We start from the raw sequence: 23223 nt of genomic DNA, 5'->3' as shown, positions 1-23223 counted from the left end.
GCTCTGAACTAGGTTTCTTAATTCCTAGCCCCAGTGCCCAGACATCCCCGTGTCACATTACAAAGCTGATACATCCTCTTTCCTGTCTCTATGGCAGCCATTCCCCCTAGAGTGGTGGTCCCATTGGCAGAGGCCCGCTGTGAGGAACGGGGTGATGCAGTCTTTGAATGTACCCTCTCCAACCCTTGTCCCAATGCTACCTGGCATTTCCAGCACCGACCACTGAGGCTCAGTGACAAATATGAAGTATTTGTGTCTCCTGATGGGCTAACCCACCGGCTGGTTGTGAAGGGGGCCAGTTGCTCAGATATGGGCCTCTACTCGCTGAACACTGGGCTCCATGCCTCCAGTGCCTGGCTGGTGGTCGAAGGTGAGTGGCCATACTTCTGAATTCCCCTGCCTTTACCAAGACCAAGACTCAAGAGTGCAGGCATGAGGGTTTCCTTCCCTTTGTCATCTGCTTCTGTTACTTCTGTCACTCAGAGAGAATGAGGAAGGCTCCTTAGATCTATTCTTTTTTTTTTTCTTTTTTTTTCAGAGCTGGGGACCGAACCCAGGGCCTTGCGCTTGCTAGGCAAGCGCTCTACCACTGAGCTAAATCCCCAACCCCTAGATCTATTCTTGATTGAGTACAACACAGAGTGTTCATGGTCTGCCAAGCTCAGCTGTTTGAACTCCATTAGACCTCTTGGGGTTACTCAGGAGCCTCAGATACAGGATGACCCCCAAGACTTTGGATAGGGCTTATGCCAGTGACCCATGTTTAATGTGGATAAGAAGCCCTGAGCTGGACCAGGAAGCACCCTCATCCTCTCAAGCATTGGCATCTGGGGGCAATATGATCCCCCAAGAGACTGTTAACTGGGCACAGGCGAGGCAGACAGTGGGACAAATGGGTCTTCTGAAACCCACAGCAGCTTGATAAGTTCGCAACTTTGACACATGAACTTATGTACCCAAACCACATGACCCACATGGCAGGATGGGGTGGCTTGTGGATACAGACCTGGGGGAGGGGGTGATAGATGTATCTACCAATGGGCTAAAACATCCTCGGTTTTTGTTTATTTGTTTTTAAATTTCTCCTCCAATGGGCAGCTTCTTCACTAGGGAGGGTGGGGGCTAGGCAAAGCAGCCATGTCAGACAGGTGCCTTGCCCTCATTTAACAGGGTCTTTTCTCTTGTCTCTCTATGGATTAATGACCTCTGTGTAATTAACACCTCACGGAAGGTGGGAAGGATAAAGGCCCTCAGACCACAGATACTGACTACCGGCTGCAGACTCCAGAAGCTCTGGCCTCCGAAGCAGAAGACTCTGGAGGCATCAGCATCAAGGGAGGGCAATCCAGAGAGCAGGGTTCCCTCAAGGAGACTAGTGGGGCACAGCTCACAGCAGGCTCAGGCAGGGGTGCCTTTGGCAAACATGGCTGTTCCTTGGTGATGGATGAAGACATAGCTAATTCCACTTGGGGATCTGGGCAGGACAAAAAGGGCTTTCTGGAAGCAGAGCAAGGCAAGGTCACTCTTTCAGGGGACAGTCAGCCACACAGAGAGGGGGACTGGAGTGAAAACCTTCCCAGAAGGCTGCATCCCCAGGGAGGGGACACAGAATCAGATTTGGGCTTCTTGGAGAGAGATCGAGGGCATGGCAGAGACAATGAGAACAGCAGATGGGAGACAGCAGGAGGATGGAGGGGTAGCTCCAGCCACCCTCAGGACGGAAGGCTTGAGAGCTGGGGAGAAGGAAAACAACACAGAGAGGGCCATGGCAGTGAACTGGACAGACATGGCCAGGGACAACTCCGTGACCCCCAGCTGGGAGCTGGGGCAGGGCAAAGGGTGCTGTGGGGGTCCCAGTCAGATGCTCAGGGGTTTCAGCTAAAAAAGGAGAGGACAGAAATGCAAGGTGATTGTCTGGACACAATGGAAGGAAGGGGTGACCCGAGAAGGGAGACGGGAGCAGCAATGAGATGGAATAACGGAGCCCGCCTCGAGGAAGCTCGAGGAAGCAACAGGGCAGGAAGTCCTTGTGGCCCAGAGTTTCCTAGAGGAGGAGCTCACAGCTCCAAGGCAGGCATGGGCCCTGAGTACTGGGGTGGTCAGGCAAGTGAAGATGCCGGCCATGGAGAAGTTGGGGTGTCCTGGGTAGCAGGGCAATATCCAGGACAGACATCTGCTGGCAATGACACCCAGAAATCATCACAGTCTGGAGACAGGAAGCTTCTGGGGTGTATGAGTCCTGAGGCCAAAGCTGAGGGCTCTTTCCAGGGTGCAGGTGGTCATGGTGTTGTAGGGAGGGGCTACAAAACTGGCCCTGAAGGACCAGAAGATCTCAGAAATTGGAAAGGTGACCTACAAGAGCTCCAGGGAAGGAATGGTCAAGGCTCAGCTGGAGCCTTGGGCAGGACAGAGGAAAGTTCCAGAGGCCTCCAGTTTCCTCAGGGCTGGACAGTGGGACAGAGGGAAGTAGGGACACCAAGTAGTACAGAGTATGAAAACATGGGTCCTCAGGATGATTCATGGTCCAGTCTTAGAAAGATAGGGGGCTACTGTGGGTCTGGAGTGCTGGTGTCTGGTGGGAAGGAAGGGAGCATGGACGGCTCCCAAGTAGCTGCCCAGATGATGCCTAGTCAGAGGATAGATGCCAGAAACCACAGGCTACTTACATCCAAAGGCCTGGGTGTCCAGGACTCTGGGGGAACACTGGGACACATGGAAGGATTAAGAGACCCAGGGGCAGTCAGGTCCAAGGAAGACTTCTGGAATGGGTCAGGGAGGTCCCGAGAAAAAGGGTCCAGCGGTGGGATGGGCTGTAAGGATGGCTTCCGAGGTCCAGGGTGGGCAGAGTCTGGGAACGAGGAGGGCTGGGAGTATTCCGAAGGGATGGCTTCTAGGAATGGAGCTACATATCAGGATGGCTCCGGGATGCTAGAAGGGACAGGATCTGGCCTTGATATTGGTTGCAGAACCACCTGTGGGGCACCTGCAGAGACAGAGTCTGGGAAGTGGGATACTTACAGTCATGGTTCGGGGGTGCCTGGGGGATTGTGGTCTGGAAGCAAAGGTCAGTATGGTCCTGCAGGAAAGGTGCCTGGAAGAGAGGCCAGCCTCAGAAATGGCGAGGGAGGCCTTCGAGGAATGCCCATTAGTGAAGCTCAGCGTAGGGATGTATTTCAAGGCCATGGTCAAACAGGCCACGGTGGGAAGCACCACTGTGTACGTGGCTTAGGGAATTCTGAGGCAGTGGGATCTGTGGGTGGAGATGGTATAAAAGACTCTGGAGCCATGGGAAATGTTGGAGAGGGATATATGGAAGCAGAACCAGGGGACACTGGAGGATTAAGTTCTTGGGGTCACACTGAAGATTATGAGAACTTCAGAGTCCCGGGGGACTTTAGAGAAGGAGACTTTGGCAATAGCACTGGGGTTCCGTTATCCATGGAACCAGGGTCTCTGGGGAGAAGGAACAAGGAAGGTGATGGTGAACAGATCAGATTACTTGGTGGCAGGACCTCTGCAGTTGGAACTGGGAATTGGGACAAAGCCAGGCACCCCGAGGCGCCATCTCCCTATGCTGAGGCTGGTTCAGAGGGCCACTGGGCTCAAGTGTCTGGCAATGCATTAGGTTATAGAGATGATTCAGGAATTCCAGAGCCTTGGGGAGCTGATGATAGAACAACTTATGGAGAAGAATCAAAGGGTCTTGGGCCTGAAAGAACAGGGCCAGATGGTGAGGTAGTATTTAGAGATGGCTCATCAGGCCTCAGAGGAATGGGACCAGCAAGTGAGGCAAGTTGTAAAAATGGAACTTGGGGCTCTGGGGCCGTGGGTTCGGGGTGTAAACCAGACTATAGGAATGATCTTGGGTGTTCTGGAATTATGGGGTCAGAGAATGAGGCAAGTTATAAGAGCAACACTGAGAGCCACAGGGCTGGGAAATTAGGGGGTCCGACAGGTTGTAAGAATGGTTTTGGAGCTTCTGAACTTATTTCATTAAGGGATGGGGCAGGTGGCTTACATCATTCTGGAGACATTTTGCCATGGAATGAGTCGGGTTTAAAGGATGGCTTGGGGGAAATAGGAAGAATGGAATCCAAGAATGGGGCTGGTTTCAGGGGAAGCTCAGTGGGGCCCAGGGAAATGGGATCAGAAAGTAAAAGGCACCTTGCAGATGGTTCAGGGAGGTTAGGAGGACCAGGGTCACTGGCTGTACCCAAAGAACATGAATCCATGGGTCTTGGGTCAGTTTATCAGGGAGCAGCACAGGGTGGTGGAGAGAAAGGCAGAGGGGTGGGGTTTGCAGATCCAACAGGGCCAGAGGTGGGCTCTGGGGTGACTGGAATGCTGGATACTACAGGTGGCGTAGGACACAGGGACAGTGCTATGGGCCCCGTTAAGCTGGGGACACCAGAAAGGCCATATATCTTTCCAGGTGGGCAGGGTACCAAGAACAGTGTCAGGGACTGTGGATCCTCTGGAATCCATGAAGCCTGGGGGGCTGTTGGTTCTGTGGGGAAACCAGGTATCAGAGAATGGAAAGATGATTCTGGGTGCCAAGGGTCTCTTAGAGGGACTTCCAGTGGGGAGGGCAGATCTGTAGACCAAACAGGAGCTATAGGGACATCTAGGCTTCTTGATAGTAGGGAGACAGTGGAAGATGGGAGTAGGTCAGGGGTAGCTGCTCTGGAGTCAGGAAACGATTTTGACTTTAATAAATCAGACTTGGGAGCGGCAGGAAGATGTAGAGTTGCTGGCCAGCAGGGAGTGACACCTCAGGGATGTGGAGGCTCATTGCCAAATGACAGGAGGAGAGGAACAAGTTCTGGAAGCTTGCCAGGGGTAGGGGAGGCAATAGACAGAAGTTCTACACCTGGGGAAGAGACCAAGGTAATGTCAGGATCTGACAGTGGGCAAGACACAAGCCACATTGTGGCTCCAGGCTGGGAAGACCGAGTTCAAGGCGGCATCAGGACTTCTAGCACACTGCAGGAGAATGGCGCCATTTTCAGGCAAAGCCATGAGGGACAAGGAGCCTTCAAGGGCAAGGGATGTGAAGCTGGCCAAGAGGCTGCTGGCGAATGTCAAAGACCAAGTGCCTTGGAGAGCAGAGGCTCAGAGTTTATATGTGGCAGAGCTGGTTTCACAAAGAGCTCAAGTGTCCCAGGCAGAAGGGATGCCACTGTCTATGGAGATGGTGTCACTTCCAAACCTCAGGAACCCCAAAATGAATTATATAGTCCATCAGGCAGAAGGGACTTCAAAAGAGTTTCAGGAGGAATCCAGGAGCCAGATCTTCAACTAGGAACAGGACAGGGAGAAGGAAAAGCATCCCTCCAGGAGTCAGGGTCTTGGAAGGCCGAGACTGACAAGATCCAAGGATCCAGGACCTCAATGAAGTCTGAAAGTCAGGAAGGGAAAGACTCTGGCTGGTCAGGCAGGAAGCCTGGCCTCTGTGGAAGTGGGCACCAGGTGCAGGCTGGGACTGAAGTTGGATCAGCAAAGAGAGGGAGCGCAGAGGAGGCCAGAGGTCTGGGGACTTGGACTGGCAATGAGGAGAGAGGGTCTCTGAGAGAACCTTGGAGTGAAGACAGGAGGCGAGGCCCCCACAGGCATCTTGGCAGCAGGAGAGATACCCAAGAGGGCAGGTCAGATGTCTATGGCCAGGCACAAGATGCTACCCAGAGCCCCAGATCCAGATACAAGCCTGGCCCTGGCTGCTCTTCTTCGGAGGCCCGAGGTAGGTACTCCCAGCTGGTGACTCCTATAGGGTGAAGCCAGAGGGTAGAGTCCTTGGACACTGGGGTGCCTACGTGCCAGTTCTACCTTCAGCACAGGAACTCATCCCTACCAGTGTCTCCACTTCCCAGAATCCCTTGCAAATTCAGGGAGCAGCCCCACCTCTCCTCTCCCTGTGCAGAAGGGATCCAAGCTGTGTGAAACTCGAAGGTCTCCTTGGCATTAGCTCTTGAAACCCCATATCCAAAGTTCCAGAGTATTAGCTTGCCTCTGTGACTCCAAATGCCTATCTGTAAGACTCGGGGACTGCGGTGGTGGTGGTGGGGTGCTTTCCATCTACCTAACTCCCTCATCTGTGTACCAGCCCAAGGAAATGAGAGGCTGGATCTGGCTGAGCCCTGTGGGAAGGACCATAGAGGCTCCCCAGAATTCAACACAGGCCAAGAGTGGGCTTTGGGGACTTCCTCTGTATCTCTCTAGGCTCCATGGACCACTTCTCTCAGGGTCTGACTGATACAGAGGTACAACTGGGGGAAGCTGCCATACTCTCCTGTACCCTTTCCAGTGACCTGGGACCTGGCACCTGGTTCAAGGATGGCGTCAAGGTACTGACACCTCACACCGATAGCCCCTCTTTCCTAACTAATGGGATCGGGGAACACGGCAAAGCAGAGAAGCAAACAGAAGACACTTTACAGGAGTTTGCACATTTCACTATTTTACTGATATTTCTACCCTGGGAGACATTTAGACAGTTGGCATGTGGCGTGTTTTTAATAAACACATTGTAAATGATGATGAATGTCACCCTCTCATCATCCTCTCTCACGAGTACCACTCAGCCTCCAAGGTCTTGTACAAGCACATTGGTCTCACCTGGTCTTTCTGAACAGCCTCTCTGAGCCCCATCAAAGCAGTCACATCAGGTGGCACAGCATGGGGGTGTCAGTGAAGTCTGACTCCTGCTCCCTGCTCTGCTGTTAGCAATTATGTGACCTCAGATGAGTTGCTCATCTTTAAAATGGGACACACAACAGCGCCCATCCCGTAGGGCTGATTTGAGAGTTGATGACCAGCTGGGCTCACTGGTCTCTCTGAGCAGCACCAAGAGGTGCAGTGGCAAGTGGTAATGACCATCTAGTCCACAGGGCAGTTATTAGTGCTGAACTGGATGGAGTGGGAGTGGCCATCTCCATGGTGATCCTTGTCTCCAGCTCACTGCCCAAGATGGGGTCATCTTTGAGCAAGATGGGCTCACACACAGACTGATCCTCACCCACGTGGAGGGGACCCAAGCTGGGAGATACACTTTTGTAGCCGGCCGCCAGCACAGTGAGGCCAGTCTGACCGTTCAGGGTGAGGCCCAACCCTTTTTTTGCCCTGTAGTCTTTGCACCAAGTGAAAATGCCCCTCTGTGGAAGCCCTGAATCCATGACTGGCCTGCAATTTTCTCAGTCTATGATTGTTTATGAAGCCAATCCATGCCTTTCCCAACCCAACTAACATCGTATCTCCTTCCTTACCAGGAAGTTCTTAGTGAGGTCTAACCCTAGCCTTTCCTACTTCAGACCTGGCCAATTCCCTTTGCTAGTCCTCCTGCGGTGGGATAGGGAGTTCCTTCTCTGGGCTCTTCCCATGATTCCCAGCGGCCCAGGGCTTGGTCCTCTCTGATTCTTTTGCTCTGTTTTTATCTCCAGATCCCCCCACCATTGCTCCAGATGTGACCGAGAAACTGAGAGAGCCACTGGTGTTCAAGGCTGGGAAGCCGGTCACTGTGAAAATACCTTTCCAGAGCCGCCTCCCTGTCCAGGCTGCCTGGAGGAAAGATGGGAAGGAAGTGGCGGGCAGCAACCACAAGGGCATCCAACTTGCTCTGGGAGATGGCTACACCCGGCTGTGCCTCCCCAGTGTGTGCAGGAAGGACAGTGGCCGGTACAGCGTGAGGCTGAAGAGTGAGGGAGGCTGTGTGGAGGCTGAGTTCACCCTGCAAGTTATAGGTGCTGACCCTGCCTTTTCTCCAACCAGGGCCCCAGGGTTCTGGGGTCCTAGCCTCTCTGGGGGTCTGAATGGGTCTGGGGATAGACTCTGCTAATGTTGGTCTTCATTTGCCTGATAGTTAAGATCCAAAGCTGCCCCTACTGGCCCACTTCCCTGGATAGGAAGACAGGATAAGTAAAGGCCAGGTAGAGGCTGGTAGACCCTGTTGTGCTTCTCTGAGCTCTAACACAACAGATTCTGGGGAAGATTAGTGGAATGGTGGCCTCCAATCTGTACCACCAGCATCAGATTGCCTATACAGGAGTGCTAAGCAGGAGACCATGCTGGCCACTGAGTGCAGCTGGGTACAGGCTGGAGATTCCATGGTATCTCGTAAGGCAGGGCTGGGGAAGTAGAGACCAGAGACACCAGAAGATATTTCGAACCTATCCATTATCTCCACCTTGTCTCAGCCTCTGGCTGTGTCAGGAACCGTGTGTAACTCTGGGCTGTCCACCCCCTTGCAGACTTATCCCATGATGAGGAGTTAAGTGACATGCCCCCTCCCAGCTTCTCTGACTCCTTTCTCCTTCTGCTTCTCTTCATGGGTCCTCAGATAAGCCTCGGCCCCCACAAGGACCCCTGGAGGTTCAGGCTTGCCACAGAGCAGGTGTCTGCCTCCGCTGGTTACCCCCGAGGGACGATGGGGGACAGGTCATACAACACTATGTGGTGGAGAGGCGACAGGCTGGAAGGAGCACTTGGCTGAAGGTGGGAGAGCCCCCACCAGACAGTACCAGCTTCACGGATGTCATCGTGGAGCAGGGCAGGAAGTATGCCTTCCGTGTTCGGGCCGTGACCTCAGAGGGAGCCGGGGATGCCCTGGAGTCTGAGGAGGTGCTGATAGCTCCTGAGGGTGAGAGAACAGATGGCATTTGGATACAGGGCTCCTCTGCTCTCTCTACTGTGGCAGGAGTACAGCCTGAGGGTCACTAGCTCTGCTTGAGGGATGGGAACAGGATAGATGTGCCGTTGTAGAGCACAGTGGACACTCTTTACTACATCTTCTTATGGGATTTGGTGGCCTTTTAGGATTCTTTGAGGCTGAACCACACAGCCCCCTTCTCTCAGGACCTGCATATTGGTCGACACTGTTCTCTATCTGATGTGTGTCCTTGTTCTGGAACAAAGGATCTGAGAACTGGCTCCAACCAAGGCCAGAGAGCATTTTCTGTTCTATCATCTCTGTCCCAGAGCAGCCAGAATAGTGTCCCAGGGAAAGCTGACTCAGTGCCGGAATGCTTCAGAAGGCAGAGTGCGACTGTGTCCCTAGATTCCCCATGCCCTCTTCCCACAGCATTACCTCCCTCGAGCTGGTGCTTGCCTCAACCTCTGCTGACTGGCACCTTCTGCCCTTAGCTCTCCCGGGGCCCCCTTCTGCTCCAGCAATCCTGTCAGCCTCCAGCCAGAGCATCACTCTCACGTGGGGAGCACCACAGGGCCCTGGCAGTACCCACATCTTGGGCTACCTGGTTGAGAAGCGCAAGAAGGGGAGCAGCACCTGGATGGCTGTGAATGAGCAGCCCGTGTCTGGTGAGTTGTTCCAAGGGCGGCTTCTCGCTGACCCCATGCCAAGCTGCCTTAGAGTCCCTCCGGGCCATAGGATCCCTTGGTGTTGCTAGCACGGATCAGTTTAATGTAGTCGAGCTGATGTGGTTCTGTCCCCATGATGGGGGCATTTAGCAATGTCTAGAGCTATTTGTGATAGTCACAGCTGGGTGGAGAGTGCACGCCCTTGACATCTTGTGTGAAGAAGACAAAGATGCTGCTGCCAAACACCCCACTCCCAAACCCCAAAGACTCATCCAGCAAGGTCCGAGCAGAGCTAAGCTTGAGGACCCCTAGGGTAGAAGTCTCAGACTGGAAGCCAGAGGGAAAGCTCTCCTCCCTCCCGGCCCCCAACACACACTTCAGGCTTTGGCCATGAGCAGTCCACTTCCTCTGTAGGTCTCCATCCTCTCTCCATCTCTAGTTAGCATCCTAGAAGCTAGCTGCTTCCAGAGGTAAGAAAGAATCTGGAAGAGACTGAGGCTGAGGCAGGTGTTAAGGAAGCCTTGGGAACCCTGTGCATGTCTGTGCTCTGTATACTGGAAGCCCAGCACCAGGCTCAGAACAAATTGTCAGGCATCCTATAATAGCAATGCCACTTAGGAGTTAAGGCTACTTGGGGACCACATCCCCCTATCTCCAATGTCACCCTTTAGTATTTAAGCATTATGACTCTGTAAGGCAGCATGAAGCAGAGACCTCAAAGTGGCATCACAACCCTCTGGCAGGGCTGAGGCAAACCAGATGGGATGGGGATGGAAACATCTTTCACCTTGGAAGCGGCTCTGTCACACTTGGCTGATCCGAGGCAGGGGGGCTGTGTTAGATTCCATGCTCGGTCTTTTCCTGACTATGGGGGTGCTGAACTATGTCTCCGTTTTCTGTTCCCACTGTGGGAAACTAACATGTTATGTGGTCTTCACAGAAAGGAGGTACACTGTGGTGGATCTGCGACAGGGTTGCCAGTATGAGTTCAGGGTCATGGCTGTGACTCTGTCGGGCCCTGGAGAGCCTGGGCCTCCATCCGATGCTGTCTTTGCCAGAGATCCCATGAGTAAGTAAGGCACCAATCTGGGATATATATATAATATGTGTGTGTATGTATATATACATATATATGTATATATGTGTGTGTGTGTGTGTGTGTGTGTGTGTGTGTGTGTGTGTGTGTGTGTGTGTGTGAGATATATATATGGGGCAGTCTGGAGGGAGATATTCAAAAGGGCTGGAAGTCAAGGTTGAAAGGCCACTGGGATCTTAAAGGGTCTAGATCAAAATCAAATGGGTCCAGGGCCCAGGCAGTAGGAATGAGAACTTGGCAAGATCATGCCAGGCACTCTTTGGCCTCGAGGAATGTTGGTGTCCATGCTGGCCCAGTGGTATTACCCATTCACTAGTGGAGAGTCTCATCCCTGGGGAACAGACAGCAAGGAAGCTTAGCTTCAGTTTTCCATCTAATGCACGCTGGTTATCATGTGCAAAGGGGCCAGCATTGCAGGAGGAGCTAGGTGCCTCCATCCCCGGCCTCTGTCTTTGGTGAACAAAGCCTAGCCCAGCATTTGCCTGTCTGAGGTCTCAGCCGCATCAGAGATGCTGAGAGTCATTCTCTATACTATAGAAACAGCAAAAGATCTGTCATTAAAGATAAGTATGATAGACAGCAGCTTGTCACATACCCATGCCCCATGCAGGAGAAAGATACTTGCTTAACTTTGATTCAAACACGGATTCAAGTAGACAGCACCCTTCTCACAAAAGCCCTATTAAATGCTTCACTCCAAGGCATAGAATTTAGAAGGTGTTAGCTACCCTGAGCACCTCAAATGAGCCTGCTGATGACAAGCCATCAAGGCAGCAGAATAAAGGCACTTGTAGAATCAACCAAGTGACAGACTCCTTGCATAACTCCAGTGACAACATAATACTCTACAAGGGATAGGGAGCTGAGCTGGCCCACGTGTCCTTTCCTTGCAAGGAGAGCAAATCTGTCCTGTTTCACTGTTGACCGCTGGTCAGTGATGCCCTCTGACGCCCTCTTGTCAGTGACGGGGATGGAAGAAACAAGATGTGCAATGTCTACAGCAGCCACAGAAGTAGACCTTATCTTCTAACCCTTACAACTGAGCAAATCTGTAGACTGGAAATGTCACTTGGGAAACTTCTTGTAGAATCTGTGCACATCTTGTAAATGTATAGTGGCACAACCCCAGCATTAAGAAGTTGAACAGAAGGAGAGACATATTTCAGATAGATAGATAGATAGATAGACAGACAGACAGACAGATAATACATAGGTAGATACATAGATACATAGGCAGGAAGAAACAAAGGAAGGAAAGAATGAAGGAAGGAGAAAGGGAAACAAGGAAGAAGGAAAGAAAGAAAAAGGAAGAATTCTTATTCTGCACCCCAGAACTCCTGAATTAGGATCTGTAAACTCCTCAGTAATTTGAGTACAAATTCAAGGCTGAGAAGTCCCCTCCCCCCTAAACCAGTGGTTTTAAACATCATCACATGTTTAGAAATACCAGTGACCCTTACCAATCCTAGTGCCTTTGAGGCTGGTCCCTCACAGGCAGAATGTTTAATGTGCAGCCAGCATTGATAACCAGAACATCACACTTCAGTCACTTCAGTCACACTGCAATAATATACAAATATCACACACACACACACACACACACACACACACACACACACACACACACACACACACGTCATGACATTCCCTTGTTCCACAGTCCCCAGGGATAGGTAGTGCTACTGTTGTGTCTGTGCTGGTGTCATTCCCAGCTAAAAGTTACAATTCAGCATACATAGAACTCTAGCCCCCAGACACAATGGAACACAACAGGTTCTCAACTAAAAGTACCAGCCGTCAAGGATTACAGGATAGTTAGGGGTTGGCAAGTTGGTGGGTGAGTTAAGGAGGTAGCCAGGGACCCACAGTTCTGCAGAAACCCCTAAGTGAAGGAAATCCCAAGTCCTGGTTGAGAGACTCCTCAGAGGAAGATGACACATTCCTGAAGCTTCCTTGGTGCTTGTCCAGGACCTCCAGGGCCTGTGCGGGATCTCCAGGTTACAGACACATCAGACACTAGCATCACCGTGAGCTGGATGGTGCCAGATGCCCAGGATGCTGATGAAGCTCAGGGATACATTGTCGAGCTGTGTGGTTCAGACAGCCATCAGTGGAGCCCATGCCACATGGGCACTGTGCCAGGCACCATCTTCACAGCCAAGGGGCTTCGGCCACAAGAAGGCTACTTTGTACGAGTGACAGCGGTGAATGATGGGGGCCGGAGTCCGGCCATGTCCCTGGACACATTGGTTCATGCCATGCCTGCCACTGGTGAGCGTCACCCCCTTTCCCCACCCTGAATCCTATAGACCCTTCCTGAGAGGGACTGCTATGCAGCCATCTTAACAGAGGGGTTGCATCGGGCACCAAGCTGAGGGGGTCCCTCAGCATTCTCTTTACAGCTCCTGTCCTACATGGTTAATATTTTTGATCCCCAATTTATGGAAATGAAAGCAAAGACCCGGTATGCTTCACCCAGGGTCTCCCCTTTGTTATGACACAGGACCAGGATTTAAAGCAAGTGACTCTGGGGCATGGGCACTGCTTAGTTTGAGACAGCACAAGCCCAGCTCCCTGTTTTGCAATGGGGAGTGTGCTTCCCTTTGGGCCTTAATTGCTAGCCGAAGATCCTTTGTCTTTGTGAACTGTACCAATTCTCTTTAGTTGTCACTGTGACAATAAGGACACAATAAAAAGCAAAGAGCTCCGGAGGAGCGCAGAATCTTAGACGCTTACCCTGGTCCCATCCTTTAATGGATGCGACCAAGGCCACTCCCTGACTTGGGCTAAAGGTATTATCACCTCCAAACAAAAATGCAGTTTTTCCACCCTTCCACACTAACCTTCACCTTCCCTGGTGGCAACTTTGATCCACCCGCAAGGCTGTCCTGTCTCCCTGCCTTTCTCCCCAACACACCCTCCCAAACACTCTCTGTCAGGCCAGTACATTGGTTCAGCCTTCCATCTACATCCTGGGTGAGCTAGCTGCAAGCCAACTGCGGAGGGAGGTGACAAGCCATCTTGTGTGTTCTAGTCTGTCCCAGGTTCCTCATGGATTCCAGCACAAAGGATACACTGATGGTCAGGGTTGGGGACAGCATTCGAGTTCCTGTCCCGTTCGAAGTAAGTATACCTGGATAGGCATTGGGGCGGGGGGGGGGGGGAAGGGGGGCCCTGAGCAACCAGGAAACGAGACAATCTTGGAGTCTCCTTCTTCCTCATCATTCTTTAGCCCTTGTCATCCACTTTGGCTTGTCTTGGGAATCAGGCCCAGTGTGAGGTGGGTGGGAAGGAAAATGGTTCTTGAGGCCAAGCAAGCTGGCATTTGGCCTCTTTGAACACTGCTGCTTTCAGGTACGAGTGTACAGGGGCTACACACCCCTCTAGTGGTGGCTTCTGATACTGCATCTTCAAGTTAGAGCCTCCCCTTCCCTCCCCATCTTCGTCAGGGAACTGAGGGAGCCAGCAAGGTAGATAATCATTTTTGCTTTTAGAATATATTTTTGTGCAAGTAAATGATCGGAGTCTGACTCAAGATAAACCTTAGCCAATGCCAACACCACACAACTCCACAAACAGTCACTAGCGTGGTAGTCAAACACAGACTGCCTGATGCCATCGTTGCTTGCTAATTTGACTCTGGACAGCATCTTTGTTGTGTTTTATTTAAAAAAAAAAGAAGCCAGAAATATGTTTGGTGGAGGTGCTGTATGGTGAGGTAGAAGGGGGTGCCTCTGCGGGCCAGTGCTGAGGTACCCCCTGGGTACTAGGCATAGGATAGTATAGAATAGAGTTTGGGCATGGGGAAGGGAGTTGAGGGAGTAGAGACAGAGAAAGGCAGAAGAGGGAGAGGAAGGGGAAGGGGAGAGGGGGAGGGGGAGGGGGAGAGGGAGGAGAAGGAGAGGTTGCCCATGAGCATGGGAGAGAGGCGGGAAGAGAATGGAGAGGGGGGGAAGAAGATAAGGGGCAAGAGAAAGAGGAGAAGAGGGCAAGAGAATGGGGAGGGGGCAAGCAGCCCCTTTCATAGTGAGTCAGGCACGCCTGGCTGTTGCCAGGTAACTGCGGGGCAGAGCCTCGATGAAGTGCCAACAATCTTAGCTGCTCTGTGTTTAAATCTCCTCACCTCTCACATGGCATTGAGTTCATCTCTTTCCTAAGCTTACCCTAAGCTGAGAAAGTGATGATAGCAAACCCCGGCCCTGTTCTCTGTGCTTTCCATGAATTGTTAATACCCAAACCCTTGGGACACCCCCATGGGCAATTTACTATTAGCAGCCTCAGAGTGCCCGCCATGGGGGTCCCATGGGGGGGTGGGTAGCATCAGCATCCTGCAGCTGAAGAGGCTCTCCAGCTGAGAGTGGCCACTGTTCTGTCATAAGCCTGATGCTCGAGAGACTGGTCTCTCCATGAGATCAGATATACAACGTGGGGAAATGGGGCCACGCCTCCTTACAGTTTGGCCCTTGAGACAAGAACTGACAGCTCTGGCTGCAACTACACAGATCTCAGGGGGGAGGGGAAAGCAAGCTCAGCCCCCAAAGACAGGAAAGGCAGACGACCTCCTTTGCTTGGAGGATTTCTCTGACTTTATTGCCTCCGCAAGCTGCCCTGGATGGCTGATTCTGCTACTCTCATAATGCTGTCTCTCCCAATGATCCCATGATGTTCTAACACTCTCCAGCCTCAAGGCCGACCATGCTGCTTCTGGTATGAGGTACTATCCCTCGCTTTCCCACTGTGTGGCTTGATCAGGATCCATTCTCCTAATAAAGCTCAGGCAGAAAGGAAATCTCATGCCAGCCTGGTCCCTAAGCCTGCCACTCTTCTCTCCTCTTTAGTCACCACAGTTCAGGGCCAGCTGCTTAATCCACTTCCTGCAGGAATTCCCAAGTCACCCCCTACCTTACCATGGGCCTCAGGGAGGGAATACTGTCTTCCCAATTAATTAATTTCTTCTCACTCCCACCAAGTACGCTCACGTGAATCCAGAACCAGCTGCATTGCCATTGACAATCTAACAGCAGCAGCTCACTCAGTGATGTCTAGACATCTGCATGGGCATGAGGCTGAGGGCCAGAACCATTTTACTGAGCCTCCCAGCTAAGGATAAGCCTGCCTTCCTATGCCACCATCCTTCCATACCCACTGGCTAGCCCCATGCAGCACCGCAACCCTGACAGCCTCTTCCTCGTTGATCTCCCTGTGCTCAAGGCACATCTCTTCCAGCTCAGAACGGTCTTCTTACCCTCTACTTTAGGGTCAATTTATATACTTTTCCTTTCACAAAATTTCCTCCATGAAGAGCAAAGATCAGGGAGGAAGGAATCACAAAGGACAGGGAGCAAGAGGGTGATGGCCTTAAGGGAAGAAAGAAAAAAAAAACCAGTGTGTGTGTGTGTGTGTGTGTGTGTGTGTGTGTGTGTATGTGTGTGTGTGTGTGTGTGTGTGTACGTGAGTGTGAGAGAGAAGAGAGAGAGAATTGTGTAAAATAAAAAGACTACAGCCTTGACTATCAGGAAGATTCAGCAACACATACGCAATAAAAACTCATCACTAAACCTACTATTGTATATGCTAATTTATTTGAACAGACACTTAACACAAAACCTTCCTCTTCCCAATTTTCGTTTGCTCTTGGCTCTCAGGCTGCCCCCATGCCTGAGGTGACCTGGTTGAAGGACGGTTTGCCTTTGCCCAAAAGAAGTGTGACCACTGTGAAGGATGGCCTCACCCAGCTTCTGATTCCTGTAGCTAGCCTCTCAGACTGTGGCCGATACACGGTGAGGCTGAGGAACCTACACGGAAAGGAAGCCACCTACAGCTTCTTCATCAGTGTGGCAGGTGAGGCACAGGAGGCCGGTAAAAGGAGAGCCGATGAAAGCCCCCTCCATTCTGACCTGTGAACTTGGAGACACCACATCCTTACTTCTTACCTGCATTGGTTTTATTTGTTTGTTTGTTTGTTTGTTTGTTTGTTTTGTTTGAGTCCAAGAGCAAAAGTGGCTGGCTCCCAGCACTGCGTCACTGACAGACACCATGGGAAGAATCTGCCCATGATTCTAGTGGACGTGAAGGTTGTTCCTTCCCTGAAATGACTCCCCAGCCTTGAATAATCAGAAATGAAGGAACAGACTAACAGTAGACATTAGTGATTTGGTTTTATGAAAACTCTAACTTCTATCCATGTCCTGTCATTTTATCTATTAAAAAAAAGTGAGTTAATAGGTAATTTTTTTGGAAGTCATCTGTGGTGGTGGGTTCCTATAGTCCCAGATGATGTGTTTATATAAAGATAAAGAGAGTGGGGATATGTTCTATGGAGGTGTGGGGAGGTACAGGAAAGGGGGTACTTCAGCGGGCCATGCGGAGACATCCTTCCCCTGAGGGACCACCTCAGGATGCTATAGCATAGAATAGAGTTTATTCAGGATGTGGGGAGGGGAGTTAAGAGGGCAGGAGAGAGAGAAAGAGAGAGAGAGAGAGAGAGAGAGAGAGAGAGAGAGAGAGAGAGAGAGGAGAGGAGTAGAGGCAAGCCATGAGCATGTGGAGAGAGAGGTGGGGAAGGGAATGTAGAGAGAAGGAACGGGAAGGGGGGGGAAGAGGGTAAGAGAGCAAGAGGGTAAGAGAGTGAGGAGGAGGCAAGCAGCCCCTTTTATAGTGTCAGGAATACCTGGCTATTGCCAGGTAACTGTGAGGGTGGAGCTTAGACAGAATGCTAACACCAGACTTGGGAGACTGAGGCAGAACCAAGAGTTAAGGCTAGCCTGGCTTAATATGGGTGAAAACCTGCCTCAAAAGAAAAAAAAAGAGCCTTCTTTGGGGGATATTTTTCACCATGCAGAGATAATTGTATACCCAGACTTGGTTCCCTCTGGTTCATCACCTGCCTGACAACTTGTGTTCTGTAGGACCCCCAGGAGGCTCAGGGTCCTGGAGAAGACACAAGCATTATGTCTGTGGCTTCTCTGCAACATGGCTTCTCTTCTCCTTTCCTCCCCCTCCCCCTCCCCCCTCCTCTCTCTCGCAGCATGCCCACAGGCACCGGGTTCCATCTATCTTCAGGAGAATGTGCCTGGGACAGTGACGGTCCAATGGGAACCCTCTCCGGATGAGGCTCAGGGCACCCCCTTGCATTATACAGTGTTGATGCGGTCCTCATCTCACGGATCCTGGCATGAGGTGGCCGACTATGTCCGCACCAACCGCTTTACCCTCCTAGGGGTCCTCCCTGGCCATGAGTATCACTTCCGGGTGCTGGCCAAGAATGAGTTGGGGGCCAGCAAACCTTCAGACACCAGCCAACCCTGGTGTATCCCCAAGCAGAGAGGTAAGAATCCCTCAAAAGGGAGGGAGGGGCTTAGCTGTCTGCCTTGTGGGCTGTGGAATGTGTGGAGTAGGGCCCTTCCGTCTAGCCAGATATGTAGTGGTCCTCCCACCTCCTGCTCTGGATGCCCACTGTACTGGACGCGGGTCGGGCCCCACGTCAATGTGCAGAAGGAACCAGGCTGTGAGTATTGGACTGTATGGGGGCCTTTGGGTGAATTCTCAAAGAGAACAGTAAGCAATAAGTTAAAAATACAAGTTAGTCCCTGGGACTAAACCACCAACCAGAATACACATGAGGGACCCATGGCTCCAGCTGTATATGTAGCAGAGGATGGCCTTATCTGACTTCAATAGGAGGAGAGGCCCTTGGTCCTGTGAGCGTTTGATGTCCCAGTGTAGGGGAATGCTAGGGCGGTAAGGTGGGATGAGTGGGTGGGAGGGGTGGCATCCCCATAGAAGCAGGGGGAAGGGGATGGGATACATAAAATATCCAATAAAAAATTTTTTTTTCTTTTTTCCGAGCTGGGGACCGAACCCAGGGCCTTGCGCTTGCTAGGCAAGCGCTCTACCACTGAGCTAAATCCTCAACCCCCCAATAAAAATTTTTAAAAAACAAAAATACAAATTAGTACTTCTATAAAAACAAAGAATATTTTATAAGTCAAGTAAAGTGTAGCTCTTTAGGGGTCGTTAGGAAAAAAAGATTACAATTACCTCTATAAAATACAAAAATATCTAGAAAGTGCTATATCAAAATGTCAGCTACAATCATCTAAAGGTAGGTAGTGAGGTTTTTATGCCCCTCTCTCTCTCCCTCTCTCTCTCTCTCTCTCTCTCTCTCTCTCTCTCTCTCTCTCTCTCTCTCTCCTGATTGTACACAATAAATTTTAAAGTTTTTAAACCATTTTAGAAATCCAAACATAATTTTTGGCAAAGGATAAAAACAGCGTCAGGTCGTGCAGATGAGCTGTGTGGTAGGACTCAGCTCCTGGGCCTTCTGCAAACCTGGATCCCAGTCAGGCTTTTTAACCATCCTTCCTTCTGCCTGGGGAATGCACCACAGACAGGTTCTCAGTGAAGTCTCCAACCTACCGGGAACCTGACCTGAGCCAGAAACCCCGCTTCCTGGTGGGTCTGCGGGCTCACCTTCTGCCCCAGGGCTGCGAGTGCCGCATGACCTGCGCAGTGCAGGGCTCACCCCAGCCCCAAGTCACCTGGTTCAAGAACGACCAAAGCTTGGACAGCAACCCTGCGATGTACAGCACCGACTTGCTGGGTGTGTGCTCCCTCATCATCCCCAGCGTGTCCCCTAAGGACAGTGGCGAATACAAGGCCGTGGCCAAAAACCCACTCGGACAAGCCATCAGCACAGCCACCCTCATCGTCACAGGTAACAATGGCTTCCTGACAGGGGACCAAGTGGGAACTTCTGTTCCAGATGAGTAGCCTCTGGCCTCAGGTCCTGGCTTCTCAAGAAGACTCAGATGGTGTACTATGAGTCTTGGATTTCTGCCTGCCTCTATGGGTGTTCTATTATGTAGTTAACCTGACCATCCCAGAACCTCCTGGGATTTGATTTGCCCAATTGTGAAATGAGACATTGGCTACTTTAGGGGCCTACACTACCCACCTGAGTCCCCGTGTGGGCTGGCACATGTCTCAAGATGAGGCATAAGCCTCTTGCTCTGCAAGTCCTTTAATAACTGTGTCAGATAGGAATATTTAAAAGACCATGCGGAGCCTCTTATCAGCCCTCTCCGTTCATCAAGGTGAATAATACATGCCCATAAGAAAAGCTTTGGTGGCTCTGTGTCAGCCCAGGCCCAGTATTTCAGAATCTTCACAATGGGATAGGTGTGAGAGGGGCCGCTGTCCCTTCAGGCTCATTTGAAATTCTCCTTGTCTTGCAGAATACAACTCCTAGTCCACTGGATCTGCAATGCTAGCCTTGCCCCACCCTTCAGCTATGAGATGGATTGCAGACCTCTGAAGCTTTGCTCCTGATACCCACACTGACCTGGGGAGCAGTCCAGCATGACAGGAAATGTTCCAGGGTGAGACAGGAACAAGGGGGCTTCTGGTGAGAGTGACCAGAAGGGCTGAAGTCCTTGGAGAAGAAATAGAAGAAGAGCGGAGGATGTAGCCTGGAGCTGAATGAAGGCTTGGAGTGACCCTGTTCCTGTTCTTTGTTCTGCACCTCTGGAGGAGCTCCAGAGAGAGTGGTCCACAGGGTGGAAACTGAGCCCACAGTGACCCCAGGAATGGAAAGTCATAGAGCAGAGGGCCTGGGTGAGGGCACCAAGGGGAGGCACTGTCTGTATTTCATTAAAATGACAAGCAACTGAAGGTGAATTTTTTTGCACAGTAACTTGGGGCTGGTTGATTGAAGGAAGGACCCCAAAGCAAAGCCTCCGAGTAGAGAATGTCTGGGCTCACAGGGCAGAGTGAGTCAGAACAGTGTTCCTCTGCAGGGCAGGAAGGCCAGGATAGGGGAAACAGTCTGTGAGGCGGGGGCTCCCTTTGCCTGGCTCCTGCTTTCCACATGCCTCTGCCCTGCAAAAACCCTGGGACCAGAAGGACTTAAGCTTCCCTAAATGTTGTATGCTTAGAGACTGTGACCCCCAGTTGTCCCTTCCTGGAGCCAGCAACACTCTAGACTGGGGAGAATTCTACTGCAATCTGTTCTGGGGGCTCCTGTCAGCAGAGCTAGGAGACTATCAAGCGCATAAAGATTTGATTCTCATGCAAAGCTCCAATTCACTCACCCAATTTCTCCATGGCTTCACCGTCCTATGTCACAGGTAGGATGGGTCCTCTATGTGATCTACCATCCTCCACACCTATAGGCAGGCACACCTGTACACTCCTGTAGGTGTGGTCCGATACCTCAAGACACCTGAGATTTGCTCTGGAGTTTTCAGGGGCTAGAGGAATGAGTGAGCCCTAGAGAAAGCCAAGCCCACCGTCTCCCAGAATGTTGCAACCAGGTCTGACAGGTTACCTGACTAGTGGGCACAGTCTTCTCTGCCCGTCTTCTGATTATGGTCTCCACTTCACCAAAATGTACGGCAGACTTGGGAGAAGTGGAAGTCATAGGTCAAGGGGCTGGGGATGGCTGTCAAGAGCACCTTTCCGTGACTGAGAATATCTGATTGAGGTGAGCATCGTACTAGAGATGTTTAGTGACCCCAGAATGCCTTTGTATGACAGGACGTCATCCATTCTTGCCTCGCTGAGGAAGGAGCTGCCTTGTCTTTGGGATTTCTCTGCTGCCTTTACTTGTGATTGAAGCAGGACAAGAAGGAAGTTCTGGGGATTTGGGTTCCGGTCCCATGCGTGTGCAGCAAGCCCTTTACTAAGCCATCTCCATAGTACCTGGGAAAAAAATTCCCTCCCATTGGACATAGAATTCCAGGTTATAGCTTTTGTTTGCTTGCTTTGGGATTTTTGTTTTTGTTTGCCTGGCTTGGTTTGTTGGCTTCTTGGCTCATTTAAAACAAGAGTCTATCTATATAGCTAGGCTTGTCTTGAACTTAACAATGTTCAGCGAGCCTTATTTACATCAGCTTCCCCAGTTCTGCGATGACGGGTCTGTACCACTAACATTAAGTGTTGGCTTGTCGTGTTTGTAGAGAGGTCTGCGGCCATCTTGGTTTCTGTCAAGTGCAGGCACTTCTGTCATTCAGTCAAATTGATTCTCCTTGTGAGACCCCAGTTTCCCTTCAGCTCAGACTGCTTGGTATATGCTCTTTCAGCTCAGGGGGCCCTGCTCAGTTTCCTCAGTCTCTCTTTCTATATGCTGTTTTATTTTGGATTATTTATATAGTCACACTCTTGATCTTTAATCTCTGTTCTTCAGAGCCTAACCTATCCTTTATCTCACTCACTGTACAATGGCACTGACGTACAGCTTGTGTAGCTGAGTAGGACCCTTGGCAACAATTCTCCGACAGCCTCCATAGCCCCTCTGAAACTACAAATGCCATCCAGCAAGGCAGGAGCTCCCATCTCCCGCCTGGCTCCGTTTCTCTGTGTCCCTTAAGCGGAGTATACAGCGTCTTCAGCGAGAAAGTTTTGGCATCTGGTTCTGGGCCGTAAGCCGCAGCAGCAAGAGTAGGTTACTTAATTCTTTTGGAGGTTTCCTTGATGGACAGCTCATCCGGAAGAGTAGCCCTGGGATTCTATTTAACTACCTTTTCGACTTCTGTGTGTGCCTTTTGTGTTTACACCTTTGGCTGACATCCTCACGTGCGCGTTTTATCAGTCTCTTTGTAGGGTCTCATGCGTGCCTTACCCTCCTACGAATCTCACCGCCATGCCCGGCCCCTGCACACTGTTTAGGCTGACTCCCTGTTCTTGCTCTGTTACGGGTGCTCTCCTGCCTTTCAGACAGTTCTCTAGATCTGTAAAGCACTCAGATTGGTAGTATCTGATGAATTCTCCCATGCCCCATGAAAAGACCCCACTGCTTTATTGTTTCCTCAAAAAACCAAAACAAACCAAAACAAAAACCCCAGCAATGCAGCGCTGTGGATGGGAGGCACTACCTTACTTAGCTTTCTGTAGTCCACAGTCATTCTCCTTGAGCTGTCTGTCCTACCTCCATCCTGAGATGCTGCTTCAGGGTCTGCCCAGCCTGGTCCAGCCTGTGCTCTCTCCTGTTGTGTCCATTACTAAATTGGACCTAAGTCCTTGGATCAGTCCCACCCACCATCATTATCGTCTACACTGGGTTGTTGGGAGGATCTCAGGCTGGGTGAACCATCTCCACTCCCAGGATATCCCCTGCAGGAGAGAAATGCCCAGAGGATGCCATTGGAGAGGGGGGTTTCACAACTGCCCACCTCTTTCATAAATTTTATCATTTTCCTCTTCACTGTTCTGTGATGCGCGCTGCTTCTAATGCCCCAGGGGCTGCCAGAAGCCAAGGCACGTTGGTTCCTATCCAAGCCCAGCTATTCTGCACATTAGTGGGAGACTAATAGATCTTCAGTTCAACATGGGGTCTTGTGGGCAATGTAGCCAATACTTCCTTTGGAGGGGTGGTGGCTGTGGCTCCCGTTCCACAGAGTTCCCTCTTCACAGCATGAGGTGATTTGGCAATCACCCAGACCTTTTCTACCCCTTTGACGAACTGTAGTTAAGGCTTTAAAGCACTGGCTTTGGCTCTCTTTACTCAACCCCCATCCCCAGACTCTGCCTTGCTACAAATCTTGCCACACTTGCTTTCATGAGACCCAAATAAGATCAGTCTTTGCTTCTTCTTTTCTCAATTCCTGAGTGCTGTTGGCACCTTAGGGGCCCGATCCACACGTCAGTATAAGTCATTCAGGCAGCAGAGCCCCTCCTACCTTGTAAAGACAATGTTTGTCCCACTCTGGGACCCAGTACCCACCTCTCCTACGAATGCAATTTCTCCAGCCCAGTGACATGGGCATCAGGCTCCACTCTCTCAAGTGCGATTCCCAGTGAGATCTGTCCTTCCCGTGATGTCT

The 23223-nt window shown here is 51.2% G+C and overlaps 1 protein-coding gene across 2 annotated transcripts in view; it reads left to right on the top strand.

Moving 5' to 3' along the window:
• The window catches only part of Igfn1 (immunoglobulin-like and fibronectin type III domain containing 1), a 31879-nt gene extending 11801 nt beyond the window's left edge, over positions 1-20078 (top strand). Inside the window, exons 12-25 of one of the 2 annotated variants that reach the window (NM_001430788.1) lie at positions 98-370; positions 1232-5737; positions 6217-6341; positions 6951-7092; positions 7434-7733; positions 8330-8629; positions 9133-9306; positions 10247-10375; positions 12371-12673; positions 13437-13525; positions 16048-16243; positions 17430-17729; positions 18792-19118; positions 19639-20078. In NM_001430788.1, coding sequence (NP_001417717.1) covers positions 98-370; positions 1232-5737; positions 6217-6341; positions 6951-7092; positions 7434-7733; positions 8330-8629; positions 9133-9306; positions 10247-10375; positions 12371-12673; positions 13437-13525; positions 16048-16243; positions 17430-17729; positions 18792-19118; positions 19639-19652 — 7178 coding nt within the window. In that variant the 3' untranslated portion in view covers positions 19653-20078. The remainder of the gene's footprint in view (positions 1-97; positions 371-1231; positions 5738-6216; positions 6342-6950; positions 7093-7433; positions 7734-8329; positions 8630-9132; positions 9307-10246; positions 10376-12370; positions 12674-13436; positions 13526-16047; positions 16244-17429; positions 17730-18791; positions 19119-19638) is intronic. The other variant, XM_087580806.1, reaches the window with a different exon arrangement.
• The last annotated feature ends 3145 nt before the right edge of the window (positions 20079-23223 follow it).

The sequence above is a fragment of the Rattus norvegicus genome, chromosome 13 (genome assembly GCF_021556685.1).
Source record: "Rattus norvegicus strain SHRSP/BbbUtx chromosome 13, alternate assembly SHRSP_T2T, whole genome shotgun sequence".
In the NCBI taxonomy this organism is placed as follows: domain Eukaryota; kingdom Metazoa; phylum Chordata; class Mammalia; order Rodentia; family Muridae; genus Rattus; species Rattus norvegicus.
This window is presented reverse-complemented; position numbering and strand designations above follow the sequence as displayed.